Here is a 10,962-nt window from a genome sequence, read left to right on the forward strand (position 1 = left end):
TAAAAAAAGTTCTTCATAGATTCTTAAGCAATTTATTATTTTCACTTTTAAGCTAATTTATTAGACATTTTCATAATATTTAAAAACTTTTGTCTGGAGACTTTTGACCATGTACAGATATAAACAGTATTTTACTGTTCATAGTGTTTTGATTTTGTTCAGTTTTGTTTTGTTCAAAAAGAAACATGATTAAATCTATTTGAAAATATTTTAGTATTTTTTATTTGGTATGTCGATGTACTTAATTCTACTTAGTTGTCTATTGAGGCAATATTTTGTTTTTTGTCTGTAGTGTGTTTGAATTGTGTCTCAGTTTGTTTAAATTCCTTTATTAGTATTTTATTTTATTTTTGATCAGCTGTCTTAAAAGCTTCACTCAGAACAGATGGTTATGATCTGTAGGAACCACCAAGTACTAAAAGTCTTGAAACCTGCAGGATGTTGTGCAGGTGAGGAGTTCCCTGTTCCACAGGTATGTTTTTAAGGCTGAGATAAGAACAGTCATCACACCTGAGTGGGTGGAGCGTCTGGCGACCTGTGCATCCTTACAACCAGCAGCAGGTGCTTCAGTTAGTGCTCCACCTTCCTGCTCTGTCACAGTTTAGAAGCCGGCGTTTCCTCTGCAGCTCTGGGCTTCTCCTCTTCTTCTCTGTTTCCGCTCCCCCGCCCCGCTCCCACCCCCAGCGACGTCCCAGCATTCTTAGCAAGTGGTGCCACAGGGCCTGGGTGTCCTTTCCGGGCTGATCCGGGGAGGAGGCCCCGGTCTGAGGAGGAGGTCCAGGGTGGGGGTCGGATCCTGGGGGCAGGACAGAGTGGGCTCGGACTGATAGAGGACAGCGTCTGCTGGCTGCCGTTCAGGAAAGACGAGGTGTTGGAGCCCTGATGGCAGCGGTAGTTGGAGTACGCCTGCCAGCCCTGACGCTTTTTCTTCCAACGACAATGTAGGATCCGGATGAAGGCCTAAAGACAGAAAACCAGTTAGTCCAGAACCAGACCTCGGTGTGTTTAATGTCCTTTTTAGACATTTTAGATGAAAACATTAGTGATTTGTCAGTTTGTTTAGGTGAGGCCTTTGAGGCAGTGGAGAGTATTAACACATACAGCTGTGAGCATTAGTACTGTTAGTAAGAATCGTTGGTATCAGTAGTAATATCAGTACCAGCTGCAGTACTGTGTTACCTGCTTGAACTCGCGGCTGTAGCAGGGGTAGATGATGGGGTTCAGGCAGCTGTTGAAGTAACCAAGCCAGAAAATGACCTTAAAGCAGGTCTCAGGAGGACGGAGGCTGCTGTTGAACGATCCTGAAGACAAACACATTAACCAATAAGGCAATAAACACAAAAACAGAAAAGCAGAGAAGAGAAATGTTTTTAAACCAGAAGAGTCTCACATGTTGCAGCCGCCTTGAACACACACACACGTCTGAGACTCTGTTCAAGACTTCATTAGGAATTTGGCAAATTCTAAAACTGGCAGCAGGTGATGGGTTAACCGGAGGAAAGTAATCAACAGTCTGATGAATGTATTTCAAAGTTACATTTCTTTATAAACGTCTGTCTGTCGCTGCATGTCTGTGATTAATTACTGGTTTATAAAACTTAACAAATTCAATTCAATTCAATTTTATTTGTATAGTTCTTTTTACAATTGACATTGTCACAAAGCAGCTTTACACAACCAAAGAACAGTGAATGTGTATGAATCATGAAATCAGATTGTCCCTGATGAGCAAGCCGAGGGCGACGGTGGCAAGAAAAACTCCCTGAGAAGGCAACAGGAAGAAACCTTGAGAGGAACCAGACTCAACAGGGAACCCATCCTCATATGGGTGATTACATGCTATGTAGGCAGCAGTCTAGTATAACAGTTAAAGTCTTTATTGATGAGCTGCAGGTCAGACTTTCACCACCAGGGAGCAGCAACACCCCAGGAGCTGTGATCAGTAAGATAAGATATAAAATATCACTTATCTGTCCTCAAAGAAGCTGATGTGCAGAGTATACGCAGTATTACAGTATTTAAACTGCATGCTGCAGTATAATGGAACATAGTAAGTATACAGTAGCAAACGTTACATAGATATTAAGACTCTCGTGTCCTTGATTCCTTTCTTCTTCTCCTACCTCCTTGTCTCCTGTTAATGTTTCCTGTTGCCTTGTTTTCTCTCCTCTGTCTTACTTTTATCTCCTTATCTCTTCTCCTTGTCTCCTCTCCTTTGTGTCTTTGTCTGTTCTTCTCTCCTTTTTCCTTTTTTTCTAAGTCTCTTCTGTTGCCTCCTTCTCTTGTTTCCTCTCATTCCTCCTTATCTTATTATCTTCTCCCGCCTTCTTGTTTAATTTCCTTACTGAATTTCTTTTCTCCTCCTCTCTTTGTTTCCTCTCTCCTTGCCTGTGCTCCCTCCTTGTCTCCTCTCTCCTTAAAGGTTCTGACCTGTAGATGAGGCAGGTGATCTCCAGTATGTTGCAGGTTTTCAGAGGATTTTGGTGGATTTTGTGGATCAGGATTTTGATGTTCTGCAGATAACACTGACTCCTGAGCAAGTGGATTATTTCTCCCTGAACATGGACTTGTAAGGCCATCCTGCACCTCAGGCTGCTGCCTCTGACTATATATGAAGAATTTCACTGTTAAACCTGACGACCATCATGTGAAGAACATGTGACGCCCGACTGTCATCTAAAAACACGTATCTCCAAGTTTGGTGCTTCTTCCTCCAAACACAGAAAAAATATATTTTGGTCTCATTTAAGTACAGTTTTGGTTTCCTGCCACATTCTTCTCTCTTATGTTTGATCCTGTCTGTATTTTGCAGGCAGAAGCTCAGTGATGGTTTAATGTTTGAATCTGAATCAGATTTCAGGTCATATTTTTGAGTGTATAATGAGGCACCTGTCTCCAATTTGACAGGGAGGACAAGATACACAAATTACATATGACGTGTTTGAAGTGTCCTGATCTTCCAAACTCCTATTGGTGCTAAGCCACAATAACTAACACCTGCACGCAACTGTCCCTTTCACCTCGCACAGTATCGGTAACTCAGGTTCCTCGTCTGTGTCTGAAGTTCAACTCTCTGCAACCTCGACAGTGACTTGACTGAAAAACTAAATCACTGAGCGACTGACTCTGTGTTAATAAAATCAAAGTTGAGCTTCAGCTGCTGCTCATTTAAATGTGATAATCAACACCTGCAAAGTTCACAACTATTTTACAAATTCAAATCTATGTCGACATTTTGTTGTTTTTTATATCAAACTAATACAGAGCTACAAATTTATTGCATTCCTTTTTTAAAGAGCATGTGACCAGATTATTTTCCCCTCATGTAGGAAACAGGGGGTGTAGTGGAAAAGGGAACTGGAGCATGCAAGAGAAGATTACATGTTCCTGCTGGAGAGAGGTGACCACAGCAGGCGGTTTGTCATCATCATCATCAAGTTTCCATGCAAGAGGCTTCACTATTAACAGCTGCTGTAACTCGACGTGATTGAACAGGGCTGACACGGTAACTTCACACAGCTGGGTCAGATTACAGAGGCTACAGTTTCCATTTACATACAGATTACATGTATTTTTCAACGTGTGGGGGGTTTGTCAGCATAATTATGAGTTACTAAATGGCAAAGGGATTACACTTCTACGACACTTACCCTGTAAAATTTTAGTGACTCTGATATTTCCTCTGTCACCACCCTCAGGACACACTTTACATGTACCTCCAATAACGGATAAATCATCAGAACGTCTGTTAATATTGTGGCTGTAATGAGCTCAAAGGGCCCAGCTGGATATTCTCTGACGCTGAATATAAAATCACTTCCTCCACTCGGTTGTTTTATTAAACGCTGCGTGGCTCAGTGACGCAGTCTCCGCTTTATGCAGAGTCATGATCTGCACTGCGTCCTCAGTAAATCAGCAGTGAGGACAGACTGAACCTCCTCCTCCAATATAAAGAAGTCCTTTCATTTAATGCTGTGTATCTGCATGACCGGTTTTATTCCCTGAGCTGGATTAAAGCTGCAGACTCACACTCAGCCTCACGCAGGTTAAAGCTCCTCGTGTTCCTTCATGATGCAGACAAGTAATGAATGTGAGGAAAATGTTGTTCTGCTGAATGTTCATCTGCACTGGTAACCTGAACATCATGTTAAAGCTTTGTAATCTTATTATAGGTGATTTCCACAGGAGGAGCAATTAAAACATTCTTTATTAAAAAGGCTTTAAGTCATTAAAAGTACCTCAGAGGAAGCTGTGGGTCCGGTGCTGTCTGTTTGAATTTTTAATTATAGGTAATGGTAAGGAGTTATCTAGGAGCAGGACAGAAGCATGGTTTCCATCTTTTACTCAGAGACTTCATTATTAATCATTATTAAATCACTATCATCGTCATTATCTGATTTAATTTGAAAATTATTTTACAGCCTAATTGGATTTTTACCGTACTGAACTTCGATGCGTCCAGCAGCTGTTTATATCTCTGCGTTGGACACTTTCCACCAACACCCCCACTTTTAGCTCCATCTCTGCTGTATTTAAATAAAGGGTGAGTTTGAACCTGATGGCAGTCCCTTGTCTGAATCCTCTGATCACAGAACTGTTTCTCTGAGATTTAAAGGCTCATTCCGCCCTCGGCCAAGAAAACCAGTTCCTTCTCTCTCTTATGAAACCTGCTGTGCTCCAAAGACAGAGGGATTGTGGGAAGTGCTTCATTTGGACTCAGCAGGGTCTTACAGTTAGATAAATGTTATTATGGCTCATGTTTAAGGGTTAAAGCTGACCACAGACACAATTAAAGAAACAGGAACCTTTTTAGGAATTCATAACTGAGTTCAGTGTGTTATGACTGTTATTGTTGAAATAAAGTTCCTCCAAAGGTGCTGGTCAGTGGAAACTGGACCTGATGAAGGTCTGAAGTCGTCTGGACTCCACAGAGTTAAGACAACAAAAAAGAACAAAAAAAAACATTTTGGTATTGATAAATATGTTTTTTATTTTCTTCAGTAATTGATTTTTAAAATGTAAAAATGCTGAACGGAATTCCTGAGTCTTATTTTTTGAACAAAAAAACGAATAAAAACACAACTAAATTTCACCAGTGATCAAATCAACTAAATACGTCTCACATTTTAGAAGCTGGAACTTTAATTTAATGGAAATGTATGAAAAGATAAAATGCAGCTGATGATTTAGATTTGTTTTCTATGTTTGTACGTTTTTTTTTACAGAATTATGAAACTAATCTGAAATTTAGTTGATAATCAGTAGAATCAATATATTTTATTGAAGCTGGTTGAAGCAGCTCCATCACAGTATGAGAACCCACCTCTTCGTCGTTTATTTAGTCTCGGTGCAGCTCTCACTTTAGTTTCTTTTCGGGCCTTTACAGGAGCAGAGACCTCTGCTGTGATTTATTGGCTTTGACAAAGTCCACTCAGTATTTATGAACACAAACAGTTCCCTGTCCAGTTTAACTGATCCAAGTGGGCTCAGTTCTAATCTGTGATATCAGCCGGGAGGGAATGCCTGGCGTGGCTCCAGTGTCCATGTTGTGGGAAATCCATCACAGAAAATGAAGAAATAACAAGTGTGTGTAACTTGCACACACTTTCTTCTCTGGTCTTTGAGTCACTGCGAGTGCTTAGAGAAAAAAATGAGTCACCTCTGGTTTTCAGAAACTGGCTGCTGATCGGTCTGTGACGTAGAAGCTGAAGCTCCGATCTTCAGGCCAAATATTTAAAATATGAAGAAAACAAAAATAAAAAAGACTTCAGGCTTTCTCACAATCAGTCACACTTGAACCCTTCGTTCGGGGAAACAAACTAGACAAGTGGGGCGTTCTGATAAAATACGACAGGATTTGCGAAGATTTATCGCACTGTTAGAAAACCGCATTATTTTCAACCAGAGAATGAATAAAAATGAGCTTGTTTTATTCAGATTTTTGTGACAGCCTGACTGATCTGTGAGCACAGCTCCAGGCTTCACACCCAAAGAAAATACTCAGTTGAATAATTGATTGATAGTTTCCATCATTTGTGAAGCGAAATTGTAAATTAGCTGATTAGCTATGATTTAATTCTCACGACTACCCAAAATCCAAAATGTCAGTCAAAATTACAATTTAATTTTAAAAAAGTTGCAACCAGTGAACAACGCTATTCTTCATTTAAATTGATGCTCAAAACTGCATCACATAAACATGTGGCTGTTTTCATGTTGCCCAAACCAGGAGCTTCTACCCTAAGGCAGATGCTCGATGCCCACAAATTGATTCCCTCCTTTTATCTTATACCTTCTTCTTCTTTTTACATTTAGTCATTTAGCAGACGCTTTTATCCAAAGCAACTTACAATGGTAGGCAGGGTAAGGGTGAGGAGGCTTGCCTAAGGACGCCTGCTAGGGTAGACCACAGCTGGGATTCGAACCCCAGTTTCCCACTACACTAACCAGACGCTTTTAAATGCATCACTGCCTGTTTTAAGCCTGGAACCTCGCTCTTGTTCTCACTGTTACTCTCCGACACTGCAGGGGGCGCTGTGGACCAGTGTACTGCAGCGATTGCTGTCGAAGTTAAAAGCAGTCAAAGCCAAAACTTTACAGGTTGTGTGTTGGAAGGAGGTGCGACACAAAAAAGTTGAGAAGCATGTGTGGGGTGTTGCATCACCCTCCAGAGGAAGCATGAAATCAGTCTTTACTCGGACAAAGACTCTGATTCAGAATATGTCAACAAAACCGTTTGAACTGAAGTTAAATGAAAGTAGAAGTCGCATTTGAATTGGACATTGGAATGAGTAAACTGCAGCTATTTTAACCTGCCGATTATTTATCTGACTAATCATGAAATGTTAGGAGTACAGACATAACTCACATACCAATGGGCAGAACCAAGAAGAAAGGCAGCCAGCAGAGGATGAACATGCCCACCACCACGCCCAGCGTCTTGGCAGCTTTCTTCTCTCTGGAGAACTTGAGCAGCTTGACGGAAAGCGAGCTCCGTCCGGCCGAGGGTCCGGGACACAGCTCGTGGACCTGTTGGTTCCTGCAGTGGATCCTCAGGGTGAGCTCGTTGGAGTCCTCCTGGCGTTCTTTCATCATGCCGGCCTCCAGGTTCTTGGTGGTGCGTTTGGCCACGATGTAGACTCGACAGTACATGGCCAGGATGACGGCCAGTGGGATGTAGAAGGAGCCGAGGGAGGAGAAGAGGGTGTAGAAAGGCTCCTCTGTTATCTGGCACTTGGTGTCGTCCTGCAGCAGAAACGAGAGGTTCTTTAATTTACACTCATCACTCTTACTGGACTCTTTCTTCAATTTTACAAACTGGAAGCAGAAGACGGTTTTCTTAAAACCTTTTGTTTCAGTTTGTGTGTTTACTGAGGTGACTGTGGTCTTTGAAGGTGTACCTGTGAAGGCGGCTGCTTCCAGCCCAGCAGAGGGCCGATAGAGATCACGAAGGCGAGGATCCAAACACCCAGCATGGCGAGCAGCGCCCGCTTCTCTGTGACAATCATCGGGTACTGCAGTGGGTAGCGAACGCCGATGTATCTGTCGATGGAGATGACACACAAGGACATGATGGACGCTGTACAACACAGGACGTCCACCGCTGCCCAGATGTCACAGAAGATCCGTCCAAACACCCAGTAATCCAAAACCTGCAGAGACAGGAAGAACCTGCGTCTAGTCTAGTTCTGCATGATGTAAATGTGGAGCTGTCTCTTGTGGGTTGAGAACAAATGTTACTAAAATCATGAATGCCTTCAGTCCTGTTGGTGCCACTTTCTGATAAGACAATTAATGGATTTATTAGCAGTAATATTTTGGGGGGGGTTGGGGTTACAAGGTTGTGCATCCTCCTCCTGCACAACACTTTCCATTATGAGACCGCTCCATTCAACTGTCTGAACATGTCTCTTCTGGAAGAAAGCTGCATTTCTAACCATACACCTGTGTTCCCAGGCCAGATGTGTGCGTGTTGGGTCGACCACACGGTCAGATGGTCCAGATAAAATGCTCGATCCACATTAGCTGGTTTCTATTAATGCAAATGAGCAGCAGCTCTGCACTGCTTTTCAGCTCAGCTCCATCTTCACCAGAGATGTTGACAATAATCATTAATAAAAGGTTCTACATAAAAGCTTCAGGTCGGCAGCTGTAATGAAAAACACTTTCTAAATGGATTTTGGTTCAGATGTCCTGCAGAAGGACATCTGGGCTGTTGCCCAGAGGATAAGTGGTCAAACAGTCCACTGGACATTTCTCTTAATGAATTAAAGAGATAAAAAGACATATTGTCACTAATAACATTAATAAAGCTGCTGTATTAACAACAGCGTAGACAATATGTCCATATAAAGGATGCCTTATCACAACGTGGTCCAGACCAGTTCAGGGGTTCACAAAGGCATATTTGAGTCTTTATTTATAGCCTGCTGGACTCTTTCTTCGAGTTTCAAAATAAAAACTGGGGCAGTGGAGTGTTTTTTCTTTTTTTAACCACAGACAAAGAGCAGTCATTGTGTGTAACAGTCAATAAACTACTGTGTTTCAGCCATTTAAGAAAGATCTACCAACATTCAACACAGACTAAGTCCCTGAGTAATTATCTTTTAGATACCAGTAAGCTCCATAGATGTTTCTTTTGCATCTTGACAGTATTAAAGTCAAATCTAAAGCGTTTCACCATGCCTCTCTCTTCTGGGATATAAAACCTTACATTTGAGTATTTACAGTCTATGCTCCTTAATACGGTCAACCTGCAAACTGAGAATCACTCATCTGAAAGCTTTTTACATTTCACTGCTGTTTCTCCAGAAGATGACTGTAATGTTATTAACATAATGCCCACAGTAGCTACCTACGTACACCTATATATTATTAAATTGATATTATGTCGTACAAACTGAGCCTTAGAGAGAAGTGAACCGTCAGCAGAAATCCTACAAACCTCTTGTGTCTTGTTTGGATCGATGAAGTTGTACCAGCCAAAATCAAATTATAAATGATTGGATGAAATTATCAGTCCCCCGTCATGTCACGTCAAAGAAGAGCAAAATAAGTTGAAGGTGACGTCCTTCTTTTCTCTTTTTGTCAGATCAACAGTACAAAACACACAAATATGCAGTTTAAACATCAAATTCAAACATTCAAGAAAGTGAAACCAAAGAATATTTGTTGTTATTTTTGTCTGTTAGATCTTTAAACCAGCTCATCAAGCATTAAACGACGTAATTATTGACTAGCTCATTATGTTAATATTTGATTAATCAGATCTAATCTTTCTCTCTTTATATCAAATCTGAACATTTGACGTTTTCCTTCAGTTATTACTAAAATCAAATGTAATAAAAATAAGTAAATAAATAATAATAAAATAATAAAATATGTGGATATTTGTTTTGTTCCATTAATGAACTTCTTCTATTCTTGATTTTCATTTTTATCTACTTCTTTCCTCTATTGACATTTGACAAATCTCCACTGATCAATAACTGATCAGTAACCGATCAATAACTGATCAATAACTGATCAATAACTGATCAATAACTGATCAATAACTGATCAATAACTGATCAATAACTGATCAGACCTCCCTCCTACTGACCTCCAGGGTGGCGGACACCGGCAGCACGGTGGTTCCCAGCAGGAGGTCCGCGATGGCCAGGTTGATGATGAAGTAGTTGGTCGGGATCCGCAGGTGTCGGTTACAAACCACCGACAGGATCACCAGGATGTTCCCCACTATGGCGAACATGATGAAGGAGGCCAGCACCATGCCCACCGGCACCGCCCGCCTCAGGTCCAGCGGGGCGGCGTCGTGGTGACCGCGGTGCAGGGAGCCGTTGGTGCGGTTGGAGGAGAAGTTGGAGCCCGACAGAGGGAGCTGCGTCCCGGCGTAAAGATCCGCGATGGAGTCGTTAGTCCACAGACTCATCGTGGTCCAGACAGAAACCGGTTCGTTCACCTCAGTAAACTGTGACTATTGAAACCGGACCGGTTTGTTCCGTCTCTTGTTTCAACTCAGTCACTCAATCAACGTTATTTGGAGATTTTCCGGCGCAAAACATCAATTAATGCGCGTTTTCCTGCGTGTTTCTCTCCAGTTCGTCTCAGGAGAAGTTCAGCTCCGTGAGGTTTAAGACATCCCAACTGTTACAGGTAGAAATCCGTGACAGTCGGCGGGGACCAGGCTCCGGGCTGCGGGTTAGTCCCATGGCGCGGCGCCGGTGCCGGACGCGGCAGCAGGTGAAGCCGCGGTTCAGCTCCGCACGGTGAAGACCTGGCGGCCGGTGGTGGTGCTCCTCCTCGGGTTAAACCGACGATTCTCTGTGTCCTTTTATGGTGCAAATGTTTATTGTGGGAAAGTTCAGTGAGGAGAAGAAAAAAGGAAAAGACCACAGCATCTTACTCTCACGGTGCTGGAGGTGCCACACGTCCATGTCAAAGCAGGTTGGACCATATGGTGGCGCACAGAAAACCACAAACGGTTTGTCTTCATAATAATCAACCTAATGATCAACATGACACAAATACTAAAAGCAGCATCAGCTGGTCTTTACTGAGTTGGATCAAACTGGTATCAACAGCTGTTCAAGTAAAATACACCTCCTTGTGACTATCTCCATATCTTCAGTTTTACACCACGTACTAAACAGTGTGTTGTTCTGGACAGTCAGTTTCATTTAATTACGTTTAATTGTTGTGTTCCTTCTAGTCAGTAAAATTCAAAGATCACCAACAGAAAGTAAGATACTGACTGAAGCCGCCTAATAAAACAACTAAAAACAAGTTTACACATCACACAATTCAACATACAACTGAATTTCAGAAGACCATCACTCATTTGTTCCCCCACTTATTTGATTTTAAGAAAATCGTAAAAGATTCCTTCTAATAATCATCTATTTGTGGTAGTTTTCAGTCTCTTTCTTCCTTTTGTTTGTCCTTATGAGCTTCTTTGAGCTT

General features: G+C 41.9%; 1 protein-coding gene across 1 annotated transcript; it reads right to left on the reverse strand.

Moving 5' to 3' along the window:
* Nucleotides 1-103: 103 nt before the first annotated feature.
* On the reverse strand, nt 104-10,077 carry LOC113160306 (alpha-1A adrenergic receptor-like). Its single transcript, XM_026357508.1, has 5 exons — nt 9,602-10,077; nt 7,401-7,652; nt 6,873-7,245; nt 1,180-1,301; nt 104-960 (listed from the first exon to the last, which is right to left on the reverse strand). Exons 1-5 carry the CDS (start codon nt 9,929-9,931, stop codon nt 595-597), a joined length of 1,443 nt encoding a protein of 480 aa, XP_026213293.1. The 5' UTR covers nt 9,932-10,077; the 3' UTR covers nt 104-594.
* Nucleotides 10,078-10,962: the final 885 nt, after the last annotated feature.

The sequence above is a fragment of the Anabas testudineus genome, chromosome 10 (genome assembly GCF_900324465.2).
Source record: "Anabas testudineus chromosome 10, fAnaTes1.2, whole genome shotgun sequence".
Classification (NCBI taxonomy): Eukaryota; Metazoa; Chordata; class Actinopteri; order Anabantiformes; family Anabantidae; genus Anabas; species Anabas testudineus.

What these genes read in the sequence shown, in the direction of transcription:
- LOC113160306 (XM_026357508.1), bottom strand. Translation starts at nt 9,931, where the DNA reads ATGAGTCTGTGGACTAACGACTCCATCGCGGATCTTTACGCCGGGACG. An exon ending in GGAAGCAGCCGCCTTCACAG is followed by an intron (nt 7,246 to 7,400) that starts GTACACCTTCAA and finishes TTTCTGCTGCAG; the next exon opens with GACGACACCAAGTGCCAGAT. An exon ending in ACAGCCGCGAGTTCAAGCAG is followed by an intron (nt 961 to 1,179) that starts GTAACACAGTAC and finishes TTCTGTCTTTAG; the next exon opens with GCCTTCATCCGGATCCTACA.